Source organism: Gopherus evgoodei, chromosome 7 (assembly GCF_007399415.2).
Source record: "Gopherus evgoodei ecotype Sinaloan lineage chromosome 7, rGopEvg1_v1.p, whole genome shotgun sequence".
Classification (NCBI taxonomy): Eukaryota; Metazoa; Chordata; order Testudines; family Testudinidae; genus Gopherus; species Gopherus evgoodei.
Window position 1 is genome coordinate 17,141,973 of NC_044328.1, and position 18,667 is coordinate 17,160,639.

The window sequence follows — 18,667 nt, forward strand, 5'->3', positions numbered from 1 at the left end:
CCAGTTTTTGATCTCTGACAATACTTTGCCTCTCACCCCATGACCGCTGGCTTCTTTAGTAGCCTCTAGTCAAGGACCTGGTTAAAGGCCTTTTGGAAGTCTAAATAAGTTACGTTCATTGATATAATTCTCCTTTCTCCATTATTTTATTGACATATTCAAAGAATAATAGTGAGACACAATTTTCCATTTCTAGAACAGTTAAGGAAGAGAGGTACACAATCCAGTGAAGAGGTACTCGAAAGAGAAGAAAACAGGGAGGCCTCAATCCTACATTTATGCATGTGCTTAACTTTACATAAGTCTTTGCAAGATCTGTATTTTGTATGTATCTGTATAGTGCCAAACATTCCCGGGCCCAAATTCTGTTTGGAACCTCTGGACATAACCGTAATAAAAACAATTGATAATAAATTAAGACTTCTAAGCAATACAACTATATTTTGTACAACAGCTTGCATGTAAACTGTACCCATCAATGATTTACAGAATTAAATAACTCAGAGTTAAATAATACAAATAGTTACAAAGTTAAAATTGAAAATTAATAGCAAAGGAAGATAAAAATTCAGTGATGAACAAAAGTAAAAAAGATAGTTTTCATCTCCTATTTGAAAATAGATTGGAAAGGTAGTGATATGGAGAAAGCTGTTGCACATGGTTGCAAAGGAGGCTTTAAGGGACAGACAAAAAGCTAAATAAGCAGAAAGAGATGCCTTCAGACTATGGCCTGATCCTGCAAACAGGCATATATTTAAGAGGAGACACTGACACTCTTCAGGTAGGCATACAGGAATAATACACATCAACAACAGAGATCCACGTGCATAATTATCATCAGTGATACACATTTAAGAATGCGAAATGCTGCCCCGCTCTCACACACACACCAGAAGTGTAATTTATCAAAGCAACCAACCCTAAGTAAACATCAAAATACATTGACAATTCACCAATAAACATGGAGTTCAAGTGTTCACATTGGTGCAGCCTAAGGGTGTGGAATAGAGCAGGACAAAACTTTTCAGTTATGCAGTAAGTTAGTTGGAAAATGTAGTTTTAAACATTAGGAATTTTTTTAAGAAAGGTTAAACCAGTTCATTTTGACATTTTTTAAATGAACCATTTTGATATTATTTTTAAATGAACCATTTCATTTCACAATGTTGCTTCAGATCAACATTTTGCTTCAACCCTTACTGTTTTGTTTTGAAATACTGTTTCAGAAAGACATTCGAAAAGTTTCATTCAACCTGACCGATTTTATTTATTTATTCAGATAGTTCAGTTCAGCCCCCAAACCCAAAAATTATTTACTGAGCCACAGTGGAGAAATCACACAGAGGAGAGAGCCGGAGGTGCAGGCAGAAAGGGGGTGGGGAGGTCCCCCCAGAGAGGGCCCGGGATGCAGCACTAGGGGCACGTGGGGAGGCCGGAGGAGTCCCAGGGAAGCGAACCGAGATGTGGGGAGACCAAGCCACTCAGCGTGGCCCCAGAGGGCGGATTGGGGGAGAAGCCAGACCCGCCGGAGGGGCTCCGGGGGCGCGTTGGGGGAGAGGTCGGATCCCCGGGTTGGGGAGAAGCCAGACCCGTCGGAGGGGTCCCGACGGGCCAGGGAAGGCCAGGAGGAGGGGCCCCGGGAGGCCAGGCCAAGCCCGGCTTGCAGCAGGGGCCCGCGGAGGCCAGGCCAGGCCCAGCTTGCTGGAGGGGCCCCGGTCAGCGCACACGGTTTCAGACGGCCCCGGCCAAGCGAGCGGGGGAAAAGCCCAGCCCTCGCCCGCGCAGCCGCTGCGCCCCGACCCATTAATCCTCCGGGCTTCTTCTCGGGGCCCCAACGGCCAAGGAAGAGTCTGTGCCCTGCGTGGGGTCTGGGAGGCGGGGCCAGGACAGCGGGCGGGGCCGGGCCTAGGCCCGAAGGTGGTGCCAGGACAGCGGGCGGGGCCGGTCTGAGGCGGGGCAGGGCCTGGGCGCTCAGGCGGCAGCCGCTGCGGGGGACCCAGGAAGAGGGCGAGGGGTCTGGGCCGGGCCTGGTGCGCTCCGGCCGGGCAGGGAAGCGAGCAGACCCGGGCAGCAGGAAGATGGCAGAGCCGGAGATTCAGCAGCTGCTAGGCGTGGGGCTGATTGGTAAGGACACCCCAGGGCCCTTTGCCCCTGGTGTATCTACCCCTCTGTGCTGGGGAGGGGCAGATCCGCGGGCTGGCTAAAGGGCAGAGCCCCCTGCCCAGCCCCAGACTCCAGCTCCTTGGCAGGACCCTCTGCCCCTTCAACAGAGGGGGGTGGTGTGGGGGCAGAGGGGCTGGAACTGGGGTTACTGCTGCACCCCCTGGCTTGAAGTGGTTTCCATCATATACAGGATTTACAGTGAGTTCAATGGCTCTCAGCGCTCCTAGGTACGGGGACAGCACCCATCAAACAGTTCTCACTCTTCGAGGCACCACTTTCCCCTTCACATGTGGGGCCTGGGTGGGGCAGGGGAAACTTTTCCTCTTTTGTCCAGCTTACATACCTTTAGCATGGCTTTTGACACAGTTCTGCATGAAGTTCTCCTAAGTAAATTAGGGAAATGTGGTCCAGATGAAATTACTATAAGGTGGGCGCTCAACTGGTTGAAGGACTATACTCGAAGAATAATTATCAGTGGTTTGCTGTTAAATTGTATTTAGTGGGGCCCTGCAGGGGTCGGTCTTGGGCCCAGTACTATTCAATGTTTTAATTAATGATTTGGATAATGGAGTGGCGAGCATGCTTATAAAAGTTGCAGATGTCACCAAGCTGGGAGGGGTTGTAAGCACTTTGGAGGACAGGTTTTACATTCAAAATGACTTTGAAAAATCAGAGGATTGGTCTGAATTCAACAAGATTAAATTCAATAAAGACAACTGCAAAGTAATTAACTTAGGAAGGAAAAATCAAATGCACAGCAGCAAAATGGGGAATAACTGGTGGTAATACTGCTGAAAGATTCTGGAGGTTGTAGTGGACCACAAACTGAAATGAGTCATCAATGTGATACAATTGCAAAAAAGACTAAGATGATTCAGGGGTGTATTAAGAGGAGTGTTGTATATTAGACACAGGAGGTAAATGTCGTGCACTACTTGACATTGGTGAAGCCACACCTAAAGTACTGTGTCCAATTCTGGACAATACAATTTAGGAAGGATGGGGACAAATTAGAAAGAGTTCAGAGGAGAGTAACACAAATAGAGTGACCAGATTACAGGAACAAAATATCGGGACACATGGGGGGCGGGGCAGCTCCAAAGCAAAAAAAAAAACAAACCCAAACCCTGAGCCAGAATATCGGGACAAATGGCATCCTGACCATACATCTGTCGGGATGCGGGACGAACAACTTTTATCGGGATTTTATCAGAACGTCTGGTCACTCTAAACCAGGGGTTCTCAAACTGGGGGTCGGGACCCCTCAGGGGATTGCGAGCTGTCAGCCTCTTCCCCAAACCCTGCTGTGCCTCCAGCATTTATAATAGTGTTAAATATATAAAAAAGTGTTTTTAATGTAGAGAAGGGGGGGTCGCACTCAGAGGCTTGCTCTGTGAAAGGGGTCACCAGTCCAAAAGTCTGAGAACCCCTGCCCTAAACACAGATGATGAAAGGTTTAGAAAATGTGAATTATGAGGAAAGGTTTGAAAAACTAGACATGAGAAACTACTCTTGAGAAAAGAAGACGGAGACACAATCTGATAACGGTCTTCCAATAGGGCTGTTATAAAGAGCGCAGTTATCAATTTTTTTATGTCCACTGAAGGTATGACAAGAAGTAATGGTCTTAATCTGCATCAAGGGAGTTTTATGTTAGATATTAAGAAAACCTTTCTAATTATAAGAGTAATTAAGCTCTGGAATAGGCTTCCAAGGGAGGTTGTGGAGTCCCATAATTTGGAAACTTTTAAAAAGAAGTTGGACAAACATCTGTCAGGTATAGTCTAGGTTTACTTGGTCCTGCCACAGCGCAGGGGGCAGGCAGGACTTGATACTTCTTGAGGTCCCTTCCTGCCATATATTTCTGTGATTCTATAATGGAGGTGTGAACCGCAGAACCGCCCAGCAACTGGTGGCCCTCTGCCCATCCCTAAAAATGTGGCTAACAACATATCTCTGCCTCTCGGTATAAAATGCGTTTGGCGATGGAAAGCATCATATAAGTGTCCAAGTGTTGCTTGTTTTTGTTAATTATGCCAGTTTATTGTAAATGATTCCTGCATGCAAAAAAGCCAGAACCTGCCCTCTGATACAAACCATTGTAAATATGTGTGGGTATCTGAAGGCAACATTTGGCATGTGGTTGGTACAGCATTTGGGAATGAAGCCTATAAATGCTCAGACAGATAATGTACCCTTTCTATAGCATATAGATGCCATATAAATATTAGATGCCATTATTTTAGTTGTTATTACTTATTGAAATACAAAGTGAAAGTATTGTTAATTGAGAGAGTTTCAGGGCCGGCTCCAGGGTTTTCGCCGCCCCAAGCAGGAAGCAAAAAAAAAAAAGCCGCAATCGTGATCAACTCTACTGCTGCCGCTTCAGTCTTCGACGGAAATTCGGCAGCTGGTCCTTCGCTTCAAGAGGGACCGAGGGACCCGCCGCCAAAGAAGCTGATGTGCTGCCCCTCTCCGTTGGCCGCTCCAAGCACTTGCTTGCTGGGCTGGTGCCTGGAGCTGGCCCTGGAGAGTTTATCCATTTAGAACTAATGGATAATTTCATAGTCCAAATAAGTCTGTTAGTTTAACAATAAACAGTTAATGATGCTTTACCACTTCAAAGCATTGTAACAGTTTGAATGATGGAGATTTTAAATGATGCAATTAAAGGTTCTCTAAATACTTAAGTGCATGCTTATTTTTGAGCACCAAAATAATTCCATTGGAGTCAGTGGGCCTATTTAGATGCTTAAAGTTAAGTAAGTGCGCAAGGATTTGCATAACTGGAGACAGCATCTTTGAAAACTACAGTTCTTATTTTTCCACATACAGGCAAGTCTCATCTTACGTGCAGTTGGCAGAAACCAAAAAAAAAGAGAAAAACAACAATTTAAATACTGTACCTGTAGTGGGGGTGATTCCTCCCACCATTACGCTCAATGTAATTTTAACTACACGCGATTTTCACTTTAAGCACTGACAGCGGAACGTAACCCCCGCGTAAGATGAGACTCACCTGTACTCAAAAGCCTCACCTAGCTGGGACTTTGCATGCCAAGAGCAGACTTTTACAATAAAATGTTATAAATACCTGAAAATAAAAGTTAATAACAGAACCGTGAACAGGCAACTTTAACAGTCAAGGCATGAGTGGGAACTGATATAGTTAGTGTAAAATGGGATGGATGTTAAGCTGATTCCAGTAAACAGATCTGATTAACCAATCAATTTACTTCCTTGCTGCTGTTTGGCATTCTCACAGTGAACATCTTTCCACCATAGAAAAAGACACCAATGGAGATGCTCTGTGGGTATGGTGTTATCCTTCCACAACAGCTGAAATGAGGGATCTATTGCTGAGAAAATGCTGCCTTACAGATGAAAATAAACTGCTTCACACCTTTGTATTTGGCCAGTATAGAAGATCATGGTTCTATATAACAACAGTGGAAGTTCAAGATTCTTCAGTCTTGAAAAAGGTGGGATTGAATCACCAATAAAGCGGTCTAAAGCAGTGTTCTGGGGCCTAGTTCTGCAAATGCTTTACTACTAGCTGGGGTACTTACTAGTGGTAATAGTTCTAATGGAAAGAATGGGGTTGTTCTCAGGAACAAGCACATGCTCAAGAGTAAGCGTTTACAGGACTGGATCCATATTTTGCAGTTTTGAAATTCCCTAAGTATGTTTTATGGTCTTCGACAGTTGTGAACGTTTTAAAATTATTTTTTGCAGATTATATTTGGGGTTGAAATACACTGTAACCACTTGCTTCTGGAAAATAAGGACAAAGCTCACTGTTTTTCATATAAAAGCTAAGGGCTTCTTCCTGGCACAGGCTTTTAAGCATGAATTCTCATTGAAAACAATGAAGATTTTTGCCTAAAAATCACATGTGTAGTGTGATGCTAAATCTTGGCAATAGAGATTGAAAGAAATCTGTAGAGTTCCTGGCACAGTAGGGCTTGATTATTGGTAGTCCTTTTCTACTGAAGTCATTGGGCAAAAATGTTGTGAGTAGCAGATTAATGTACTTTATACCAGTTTGGTATTCTGTGCGTGTGCAAAAGAAGTGTAATAGACACTCCCTCTTTGGCCTCTCTATGAGCAGGAAAAAAGGGGTGTGGCTAGGTAAAGAGAGGGGTATATATGCAGCCCTTGAGTTAGCAAATGCAACTCCTTTTGAAATCAATGGGATTGCATCAGTTTCCACTTAAGGGTGAATTTGGCTCCTAAGGCATTAAGGATATCTTCTGTGGCATGGTTATAAGTTAAAGTAATGGTAAGGAGAACTTTATTATTATTATTATTATTATTGTTATTGTTATTGTTAATCCTAGATATGTTTAGTAATAGCTTCCCTGCTCTTACAATTTGAAGTTAGAACCAAGAAATAACAAAAGAATAACGGACATGGGTCATTGTGGGGAGAAAAGTAGTAAAGAAATGGAGGAGGATAAAAGGTGAGAGGGAGAATTTCCATGTAATGATGAAAAGGAGAAAGTTGGGTGCATCATGGAGCTCCAGGCAATGTAGAGGAAAGAAGTTACATAGGAAGCTTTGGAAAGGAATTGACTGAAAGGATAATAGGCTGATATTAGTAAAAGATATAGGCAGAAAGGAACAGTGTACATATCCTTGCTTTATCTTACATTCTGTTTGTTTTTAAGCAGTTTTCATCACTATAGGATAGACTTTGTAGAACTTCCCTTGACTTGTCTAGTTTTTTGGCTGTAAATACCACCTTTCCTGTTACATCCCCCCCCCACCCCCTTCTTTTCCCCTCAAAGTTAAGAGATTAATTTTGCACATTTACAGAATGCCACTTACACCCAGTTTTCTGACCATCTTATGCTATCTCTAATATGTCCAATGGAAAGGGTTTTGGACAGTTTGTTAGATATTACAAAAATGCAGACATAATGCTTGGGACCCAGGCTGTAAAATTAGTCTTTGAACAGCATTGTTATAGCTCACTCATTATTTATAGCTAAAATAGGTTTTTCATTGTTGCATTCTCTACATTTCTGCTAAAATATATGTCTATTTTAAAATGTACCAAAGTCTCTGTTTTGGTACATGATTTATTGTGCTTTTCTGAAGGATTGAATTGTATGTGTATTCATCTTTATTATTGATAATTGAAATATTGCAGATGCACTTTCATTTCTTCTGTACTCTGACATTAAGGTCCCTTAATAAGTTGTTGTAAGAGTAGTAGCATTCCTTATTAAGCAAAAAGCATTCCAATGTGGTGATTTCTCCTGTCCTTCTCCCACCCTCTCACCTCCACCATAGAACCCCCCGCCATGGTTCTGTCCTCCTCCTCACACTATTGTAATCTATCATATCTGCAGTAGGAAGTTAATGGGGTGGGGGCAGGTAACTGTCTCATGTTTAGGGGTGGGGTTTTTTGTTGTTTAATCCAACAAATATTGATAACTCCAAATCAGTGAAAGTGGATCAAGTCAGAAACCATTAGCTGTGTCTTTTTCCTGTATATAAATGAGATTTACAGCTGTCTCATACTCTCCTGGTACCGTAATGTCTTGTATGAGTGTTGCATTAAATTCAGTAATGTAAGCATTACCTGAATTAAAATGGAAGTATATAAAACAACTTGCATGTTTTTTTGTGTGTTTTGGACAGGTGACTCACTTTTCTATTGTTCTGACTGCCAAAGATTTTAACCCGGAGAAATATGCTGCCTTCACTAGGATATTGTGTAGGTCTGTATAAAAGCTGTATTTAGTGCAAATGTTTAAATACTTAGGTCTTGCCAAACTGGGAGGCTGAACGATACATGTTGTCTAACAATATGAATGCTTGCTGGGATTCTGTATTATAATTCGTTATTCCAACTCTGTAAAATCTAGGTCTGTGATTAAGTACAACTGGCTATTTTGTGTCCATGTGTTAAAATTAAGAACATAGTCAAATGTTCAACATATGTTAATATAAAAATAAAATTCTTAATTTTTCACAGCTTTTTTCCCCCAAGAACATGTTTTAAAAATGTAATAAATTCTGAAAGAGCCTCTGATCTTTCTGTTTCACTGTTGCATAAACTATTTAGGTTGGTTGTGACTTGTTTTCTTTGTGTGTGTATCTTATAAGGTGGAGGTTATTAAGATTTACTTATAAACTGATAGTCTTTCTAAATGATCTGAAAATTATAGTTGAATTTAAAAGTAAATGTGACAGTAGCTTTGTAGGGAAACTAAAATGGAAGATGGCAGCTTAGAAACATCCACAACACTATTTTTTAAATAATCTTTTTTGAAGCTTTAGGTACGGTGTTCCTACATCTGAATTCCTTTTGCCTTTCCCAGAGGAAGCTTACCAGTAGCTCAGAGGAAGAGAGATGATTAACAAATGGATATTAAGAGGGGGGAGAGTTTCTTTTTTGTATGTACAAGTGACAGACTGAGTCTTTGCATTTGTCTCATGTATGCAGGTCGCCTGTCAGCTGTACCTTTTTTGCTAATGTTTCTTTGATAATCATGAGGTAACTGATCATATGATCGGTATTTAAAAATCAGATGAAGAATATGAGGCGTTTTGCCCTTCACAAAACAAATCTTTTATGAATCCACAAATATTTTGTTTTTTGGTTTTTTTACTTTTTATACTGAAACTATTGCTCCCATTCATTTGTGAAACAGGAAATCCTAATAAGCACATGAGTTGACCACAGATCCAAAAACCAGACAAGTTTTTGTGCTCATCTGACCCAGTCATGTGTCTTAAAATCAGAATTCTTCCAAATCAGTGTTTTGATAATACCATAACCTTTTCATATGCCTATCTGTACTGTTCACACCATCATAGACAAAAACTAAATATTTTCACTTTTTTAATGCAGAATCTACCTGAAGCATGGGAGTCCAGTTAAAATGATGGAGAGTTACATTGCAGTCTTTACAAAGGGGATCTGCCAGAGTGAAGAAAATGGATCTTTCCTCAGCAAAGATTTTGATGCCCGAAAGGCTTACCTTGCAGGTTCAATCAAAGGTTAAAAATAAATCTATAGTCAACTGATTACTTCTATCATATTTAAATATGAAATCCACAATGCCATTCTGCAGCCATATAAAATAGATTTATATATCAAGTTCCAAATTCTGTTCAGATAAGTAACTAATGTGAACTGTTTATATATATTCTGAGTTCAGTGATGTCTGGTGACTTGTCAATAATTTTTAAAGAAACATTGCCAGAACATACGCTTGTGATACCATAATGTCTTTCTTTCCTGTCTCGTAGATATAGTATCTCAGTTTGGTATGGAAACGGTTATCCTATTCACTGCACTGATGTTAAAGAAAAGAATTGTTGTATATCACCCAAGAATAGAAGTCGTCCAGGAGTTTACCAGGTACCGCACATACCTGTAAATAAAAAGGCAGTAGGCCCTGATTCTGGAAAGTATCTATGTTCAGGAAAGCACTAAAGTAAATGCCTACAGTTAAACATGTTCTTCGGTTCCATTGATTTCAGTGGAACCGAAGTATGTGTTTAAGTTCTTTCCTGAACGGGGACCTTAAAAATAGAATGACTACCAATAATATAAGGGCCTTCCATTCTCTGTGTATGTCTGTATGCGTGCTCTCACGTACAAGACATTCTTAATGTCACAAAAGCTATATTTCTCTCTAAAGCTTTACAGTATGAAGTGCTAAGTCACCTATTAGTACAAGAAAAATATACTTAGTTTCAAATGCTAACTTCACTTCCTTAGAACTCTACCTGCTTTAGTGTGGCATCGACAGGACTGGTCAATTCTTCACTCGTATGTTCACCTAAATGATGATGAACTGGAAGCATTAAAGACCTGCACAGGTAGTAATAAATTATCAAACTTTGTTAATAATGTTAATTTCATCTGCATTGGAGCAACATCCTCTAGCAATAATGTCATGAAAAATCTGTTGCTATTTCCATCATAAATTCATTTTTAATTCTTTACATCTGTCATAGAAGTTAGACTGTATGTTTTTTCTTTTTTAAAAAAAGCATGCGTTTTACATTAAATTAAAGATGAGATAAATAGTTTTATTAGTGGTTCCATCAAGATGGATTGTACTTCCTCCATCCCCCCAAGCTACTGTAAATGAATTCCTTTAGTTGCTAAGAAGATAGAGCCAGTCATTAGAGAGTATTGGAATGTAATCCGGAACCAAATATCACAAATTGTGGGATAGTTATTACCAAATAATCTTTTGGTAATCTTTCTGGGGCCTCCTAGTGGAAATGGTCACACAAAAGGAAATGAAGAATTAATCTCTCATCTGCTAGAAGCTGCTCGGCTATTTGTAGCCTCCTATTGGGAAAAGAAAAATAGTCCAGCCATTGGGAAATGGTTGAAAAAATATGGGAAGTTGTGGTTGCAGAAAATTTTTTAATACACCGATTATGTATCCAGCAAAATACACAGAGGACAGATAGATATGTAGATAGTTAGTTACCTTCTATTCAGTACGCAAATTAAATTCTTCAGAAAACTCAGCACACCTGTTCAATTTTGTCTGAATAGTAGCATTTGATACACCCATTTAGCATACCTCTTCATAGAGATTTCACTCAATTAAATAAAATCGCTAGGAATGACATAGGTATTGTAATGATGCTCATTCTGTAATATGGTAACATCCTGCTAAATAGACCAGATTCCCGTATAATGTCTCTTTAAATAAAAACTAATTGTTGTAATGATTATTTTATTTCTGATATTTACATGGCAGGGATTTGTAAACTTATTAACTTCCTAAATAAATAGGGGTGGAGGGGGGAAGGAGGTAGGGAAGTAAGCTTGTTTCCTTTTGATGATGTTTTGGGACAGATGGAATGAAGGACTTAATGCAGTTTTACAGGAGGGGTTGATAACATGCCTTCAACCCAAATAAGATTATCTTCAAAGCACGTATGTGGTTAATGATTCATTTTTCTTATTTTTTAACTACAAAAAAGTAACTCAAAGTAATAGTAGGTATTTCACTTAAATTAACAAGAAGTAATTCACTTTAAAGGTTGGAATTCTATCCTGAATGTGCTCCACTGTGTCAGTTGGTGGCTGTTTATTATAGTCACAAATGGCCTCCCCATGCTGTAAGAGTCTGATTTTGTGATTTCTATTGAGTGTATATGTTATACAGTACATCAGAAGACTATAAGCTTCTACCTTCCCTCCCAAACTGGACACAACAGAGTGAACGAAGGATTTAGCAGTATTCTTAACCGTGAATTTCCTCACTCTTGTCTCTTTCAGATAATCAGTTTTATAGTTAACAAGTATTTTTAATGTTTGTTTGACTATTTTACCACTAGTGTATGCCTGAGCTCATCAAAATCACCAAACCAGACTTCAATAGGAAACAGCTGCTATAAGGGAAGGCATACTGAGATAAACCTAGCTGCATGTTGTAAATCAGAAAACATGATGGCATGTTCTGCTGCCATTACCATTATATTTCTGACTCTCATAGCCGCTAAGTACACTTTAATGGAGTCTCTTAACGTATAGCGAGTGGTCTCCAACCTTTTTAGGCACAAAATCACTTTCATAATTTAAGTTCAATCAAGGATCTTCTCCAAAGCCCTGCCCTTCTCACTCCATCTCTTCCCCTCCTCCTCTGCCGTCACTTGCTCTCCCCCACCCTCACTCACTCTCACTGGGCTGGGGCAGGGGGTTGGGGTTCAGGAGGATGTGTGGGCTTTGGGCTTGGGCTGAGGGGTTCAGTGTGTGGGAGGGGGCTCCAGGCTGAGCCTGGGGCAGGGGCTTGACGTGAAGAAAGGGATATGGAGTGCTGGCTCTGGGAGGGGGCTCAGGACTGGGAGTTGGGCTGCAGGCTCCCGCCAGGGAGCAATTACCTCAGGTTGCTCCCGGCTGGCGGCACAGCAGGGCTAAGGCAGACTCTCTGCCTGCCCCGGCCCCACTCAAGCACGTCAGCACCTCCTCCCCATCACGAGCTGGGCCAACCCCCCCGCACCCTGCCAGCCAGTAGTGCACCATGTGGCCACACCACTCCCGGAAGGGGCCAACATGCCCCCGCGGCCCCGTGGGAAGGGAACGTGACTCCGTGCACTGCCCCTCTCTGCAGGCATTGCCCCCGCAGCTCCCATTGGCAATAGCTCCCCGTTCCCAGCCATTGGGAGATACAGGGGCAGTGTTTGCAGGCACGAGCAGCATGTGGAGACCCCTTCCCCCAGCTGTGGTGGCATGCTGGCTGCTTCTGGGAGCAGTGTGGGGCTGTAGCAGGCAAGGAGCCTGCCTTAGTGGCAGCCCCTCTACACCACAGTGGCCAGAGATCATGACTGACTGACGAGTCTCCAGGATAGTGACTGCTGCTATAGACCTTCATGTATTTCACCTTTGGAAAGTGAACACACAGTCACATTTTGTTTGTTTTTTTGTTTTTTGGAATATTTTGAGTAGCAAGAAAGCTTTGAAACTGAAAACATAATCTTCCTTACTACGTATACTGTTTTGTTCTTAATTTTAAACTCCAGAAGTCAAAAAATATACTAGGTGCCTATTCAAATGCCCAAAGAAGTCAGTTAACTTCAGTGGGTGCTTGAGCAAGTCCTTAATTTTAAAACAGATTTTAGTTTACACTACAACTTTTGGTTTTCAGTTTTTAATCAGAATTTGTCTTGATAAATCTCTACCACCTAGGTTACATTGCTGGATTTATAGACTCCAAAGTGAGCAATAGACTGGATCTATATGATGTGTGTGTGAATTTGGCAGACAGTGAAATTACCATTTCCCAGCAAGCAAAAGGTTGGTTGGCAGCATTTGTTTTTGTTTTGTTTTGGCAAGAGGTGGTGGTATTTGCTTTGTAACTCTGAACATAGAGCCAGATTCAACAAAATATTGGTCCTGTTTCCAGGCTAGTTACGAGAGAGCAATTATTTTAGAGCTTTCATAGTACTTCTCAGCTGGAGCCTGGAAGATGTTTGGTGAATCTGGGCCATAATGTCATTATGTGTAAATGCCTAAGTAATGGAATTGGAGAAGGGTGGTCTGGTGTATAATACACAAGTCTTAATTTAAAACATGTGACTGAAACATTTTATATTTTCATAAAGTTACATCCTAAACCATGAGTGGGTTATGGATCCAGCCCAGAACTAAGCCCTTATAAATGATAATTCCCGTTTTCCTACCCACTGAACTTCGGGTTTTATATCTCCTACCAATGATCAAGGGGAAATGCTGCTTGCAAAACTCTCAATGCATGAAGGATAAAACCTTTAGAGCAGAAGGAAATCTTAACTTGGTTTTACTAAAAATGCACAAATTAATTCGTCCATGGATGTCAAACAACAGATAAAGGTCATGAGGAGAACTCATAATTTGGCTTGCCATCAATTTACCACATGGTAGTTTGTCACTTAAATGCATTTGCACATTTCACTACTAAAAATTCATAGCAATTCTTTAAAACATTTATCAGCTCTTATTTTTAAAGTATAAAGAAAAAAGCCTGATCTTGGTTAACCTTGATTTATCTTTACTTTTTAGTTCTTTATATAAAAACTTCAGCATACTTTCTGGAAACTAGCAATCAACTTATCTGTAACACCATTGTAGGATCTACAATATTTTGTCTAATTGTACCTCTGCATATTAATTTTATCCCAGCAAAAGCAAGAAAGAAGATGTGATGGGAATACATGAAAATACGATAAAAGTTCAAAGTACATTTTAGTGAAAAGTTCTTGTAGGCAGTCCTATTATTCTTCCTCCTACATAAATATTTTCAGGAAGCTCCATTAAAAAGAGCATATGAGTAAAGGTGAGAGGTGCCATTGTTACAAATGCTAGTGTCCTGCTACTACTGTTTTTGAATGAAGGGTGCTATATGTGCAAAATATTATATTCTAGATGGGTTAGATCAGTGCTTCTCAAAGTCAGGCTGCCACTTTTTCAGTGAAAGCCCCTGGTGGTCTGGGCCAGTTTGTTTTCCTGCCGCATCTGCAGGTTTGGCCGATCGCGGCTCCCACTGGCTGTGGTTTGCCACTCCAGGCCAGTGGGGGCCGCAGGAAGTGCGACTAGCACATCCCTTGGCCTGTGCCACTTCCTGCAGCCCTCACTGGCCTGGGACAGCGAACCGTGGCCATTGGGAGCCGCGATCGGCCAAACCTGAGGATGCAGCAGGTAAACAAACTGGCCCAGACTGGCTTTGAGAAACACTGGGTTAGATGATCAGTATGAATGCATGATATATTTTTTTCTACTCCCCAGAGGCAATGACAATGGGAAAATTGCACAAAGAAATTGGCCAACTCATTGTTCAGTCTGCAGAAGATCCAGATAAATCAGATAGTCAAGTAATTAAGGTTAGTCTCTTTTATGTTTAAATTTCTCCTTTGGTTAACATTTTATTTTAAAAAAGAAAAATACCATAATGAAAGTTCAGGCCCTGCTTCCCCCAAAGTCTATTGATCTGTTGCAGTCTCTAGTTTATACATACCACTATACATTGAAAATTTTAAAATAGTTCTATCATGACCTGGTTATAATAGTGTATGTAAATAAAGTAACTAAAACAGTGTGTAGGCACTTCATGTTGTTGAAAAAATTCCAGGCATTCCTCTGAATATATTTCACTCATATGAAAATAAAATGATTTTACAATGGTATAAGATTTTATGATCAGTTATTTGCTTCACTTGTACTATAACTTCTTGGAAAAATTCATAGCTAATATTTTAAACCCTGAAATATGCTTCTTCAGATTTTAAGATTGGGCTTCAAAGTGCTGTTTTTTCCCATTCCCACACTAGTAGAGTCTGTTAGCTATTACACAATTGCATTGCGGTAATAATTTTGAAATAAAGGTGTTACACCCTGTGAAATGCTGAGAACTCCCAGCTACCCCTGAATTAAATGTTCAGCATCGCACATGATCAGATCTGAAGAAGGAATATTCCAAAATTCCTTTTTTTGTTAAGTGGTATATTGATGCGTTCTGACCAATTATTTCCCTGTATACTATTTGTGTTAGTATCTTATAGAGGTGTTAATAATGTTAAATAATGTTCCTAGTACTCTATTCATGTTTGCTTATTTATCTATTCTTATTTTAAGGATATTTCACTGAAGACAAAAGAAATTTTGACTAATCTGGCATCATTTACTGAAGTTTCTGATGATGGTGAGAAACGGACACTTAACTTTGAAGCCCTAAAACAAAAGCGATATCCACCAGCTACAGAAAACTTTCTTTATCATCTAGCAGCTGCTGAACAAATGCTTAAGATCTGACTTTCTTGATATACTTCACTGTTGTGGACCAATATGAAACTATTATCTTTGCCATAAAACTATGACTATCTGCTACTTATATAAAAAACTAAAGGTAGCAAAGAAAATGTTACATTTTAATGATGTAATGCAAAATATAGACATACGACCCAGAACATGCAGCTACACATTAGGACATATTTCTAGTCTTTTTACTTTTCCTTGACTTTGACTTTATACATACAAGGGCAGATACTCAAAAACACAGCCTGAGTTGGGCACCTGATTTGTGTTTGCCTTTGAAATCTTCCCCCTTACTCTGTAACATTATAGAACTGGACATACTGGTATAAACAAATTGAAATCAGATACACTGAAAGTAACACTGAAAACTGCAAGATGGTTAGAGCAGTAAAACTATACCTGTTTGTCTTGTTGTGTAGCCATAAAGTAACAGGTTTTCAGTAAGCAGTCTGAAACTAACTTTGCTTTGTAATCTTCTGGGAAGAACTTGAATTCTTTGTAAGGAAACCTACTTTTTGAGCCAAGCATCCAATGTTTCTGCAGAAATGTCCATGAAACCAGTCAAAAGGTTCTGCAGTAGCACTTTTGTTATATGAAAAATCAAACTTTTTTTTCCTGGCCTTTGCACAGATGGGTGTAGCATGTGGTTTTACATAGAGATTTTATACTTACGATAAAAAATTTAGTAATCCATATTTATACTATTAAAAATTGAATGTTTGGTATCTTGAAGCTGTAAGAACTCATAATTAACTATGTACAAGCAATATTAATTTGAGATTTTTGTTTATGTATTGTAAAATAAGGAAGTCTATTTTAGAATATGGATAAGGAATTAGGTATCTATATATAAAATAACTACTTATTGCAGTTAGTCTGAGAGAACTGCTACAATCCCCTATTTTCAGGGGTATATAATCCTACTTCAGATATTTACTTGAGACAGAAAGTTTGCAATTAGTTTAGACACAGAAACATTTTTAAAATGAATGGCATATTGACTGTGTTTTGAATATCAGTACTCTCTGACTTTTTTCCGTTTGTATAACTTAAGGAGTGTTTTTTAATAGTCCAGATAAATTTAAAGATTATATAGAAAGAAACACAGTTTGGACCTGAGCCTTATGTCCATTGAAGTTAGTCTTTCCATTGAGTTCAACATGTTTTGGATCAGGTCTTGAGCATCTCTATAACTACAGGGTTAGAGTGAAAATTTCTTTCCATGGATTCTTCAGAAAAAAGTAAGCTTTATTAAAATAACATGTAGTTGAAATAACATGCATGGTTTAGGATAACTCACAAAAAAACTGAGTTCTTATTTGCCAACTACATATTTGATATTTGTTTTCTTTTACGTTCAGTCTGGGAGACTCTTTAGTTGCAAATTTCCTTATTGTTTGTCTCAGACCTTTCATTCTAATGTTTTTGTATGAAAACAAAGAAACTTAATTTTGCACTTCAGGAATTATACACATAGCAAAGTTATGCCTATAAAAAATATGATATTTTTTTCCTGAACCCCTTGCCCTGTGTATTTCATGTAAATTGTGCTTGAATAGTCATGGTCATCAAGTCACAGGCTTCAGCTCTTTAATTACAATAAAATAATAGAAATATTTAGTAACGTGGTAACTTAAAACACAATATTTCAACCACAGTGTCTAATTTAAAAAGAATTGTGTTGCCTTTTTATTTATATTGACTGTACAGCAAGGTGGTATAAGCAAACTCTTGTAATAGAGACAGAAACTTGTCAGAATTTCAATGGAAGGCGTGCAAAATTAGGTTTAAATTCCCTCCTACCCCCAGGTGATACACTTATCCTGTGAGGAGAAAATTGGGCCATTTGCACTTGTATGAAGTAGTGCATCACCTACATTACCACAACCTTGATTCCATACATAATCGATGTAGATCATAACCGGTTTGTTTTGCTTACTTTCAAAGGGACGGATGGTAATGTCCTCGTTGAAATTTAACTTATTCTTTCTCTCTCCAGAAGTCAGTGAACTGTGTTCCGCTAGAGCAGTATCTTTCTTCGTAATGTTTTTTTGACATGTACAGATTTCACAAGGGTTAAAAGGAGAATTTGAGTGTGACTGGTAAAATCAACAACCCTTTGTTAACCAAGTGTGGTTCTGTGCTGAGAAGTGACAGTATGAGACTCCAGGTTAGTTCTGATTTCCATACTGCAGTGGTTCCCAAACTTGTTCCGCTGCTTGTGCAGGGAAAATGCCTGCAGTCTGGGCCAGTTTGTTTACCTGCCATGTCCGCAGGTTTGGCGGATTGTGGCTCCCAGTGGCCACGGTTCACTGCTCCAGGCCAATGGGAGCTACTGGAAGTGGCGGCCAGTACGTCCCTCGGCCTGCGCCACTTCCAGCAGCTCCCATTGGCCTGGAGCAGTGAACCGCGGCCACTGGGAGCCGTGATTGGCCGAACCTGCGGACGCGTCAGGTAAACAAATTGTCTTGGCCTGCCAATTTGTTAATTACCTATACAAAAAACTGTATTAAAAACATTATTAAAGTTGCCAAGTCAAGCACTCCAAAGTTAGGAAATGTCATTATTAAAGTTGCCTGTGCATAATGCCCCCTTCTTTGTATGCATAATACTGTCTTTACAAGACGTGCTATTTTTTCCACAGGACCCTTGCCTCATTCAATGCACAGAACTTAAGGAGCAGCTATTGAATATTTTATTTCCTCCTCATTGTTCAATTTGTGGCCCTAGGCCTTATTTACTGCACACTATTCAAACCCTGCTCTGAAGAATTAATTTCCTCATGGGCTTTTCTGTGGTGCCGAACAATATAATATTTAAGTGCTTTGCAAATATTAATTTCTTTTCACCACACCCATCTCAGGAGAGGGGGAATTTTCCCCGTTTTAAAGATGGGGAGCTGAGGAACAGAAAGAGTAAGGTCAAAATATCCACTAATTTTAGATGCCTAATGGGAGATGCCTGGTTTTTCGGAGTACTTCATATTAAATAGCACTTTATAGGTTCAAAGTACAGTTCCCTTTGTCTTCAGCGGCAGCTGTGACACTCAGCACTAGTGTAAATCAGAATCTAGGCTATCAAATTGGACACACAGAAAATGAAGAATGCACAATTAGTGAATACCTGAGAAAAGTTTGTGAGTGACTTGAATAGCATCACCTAGGAACTCTGGAAGAAGCAGGGATAGACTCTAGCTCTCCAGGGCAGCATTCAGCTGCCTTAACCATG

The 18,667-nt window shown here is 40.0% G+C and overlaps 1 protein-coding gene across 1 annotated transcript; it reads left to right on the plus strand.

Annotated features, from left to right (window-relative positions):
* Positions 1–1,984: 1,984 nt before the first annotated feature.
* Positions 1,985–17,059, plus strand: DENND10 (DENN domain containing 10). Its single transcript, XM_030569903.1, has 9 exons — positions 1,985–2,124; positions 5,449–5,645; positions 7,813–7,892; positions 9,029–9,177; positions 9,430–9,541; positions 9,905–10,005; positions 12,839–12,946; positions 14,414–14,508; positions 15,260–17,059. Exons 1-9 carry the CDS (start codon positions 2,079–2,081, stop codon positions 15,434–15,436), a joined length of 1,065 nt encoding a protein of 354 aa, XP_030425763.1. The 5' UTR covers positions 1,985–2,078; the 3' UTR covers positions 15,437–17,059.
* The last annotated feature ends 1,608 nt before the right edge of the window (positions 17,060–18,667 follow it).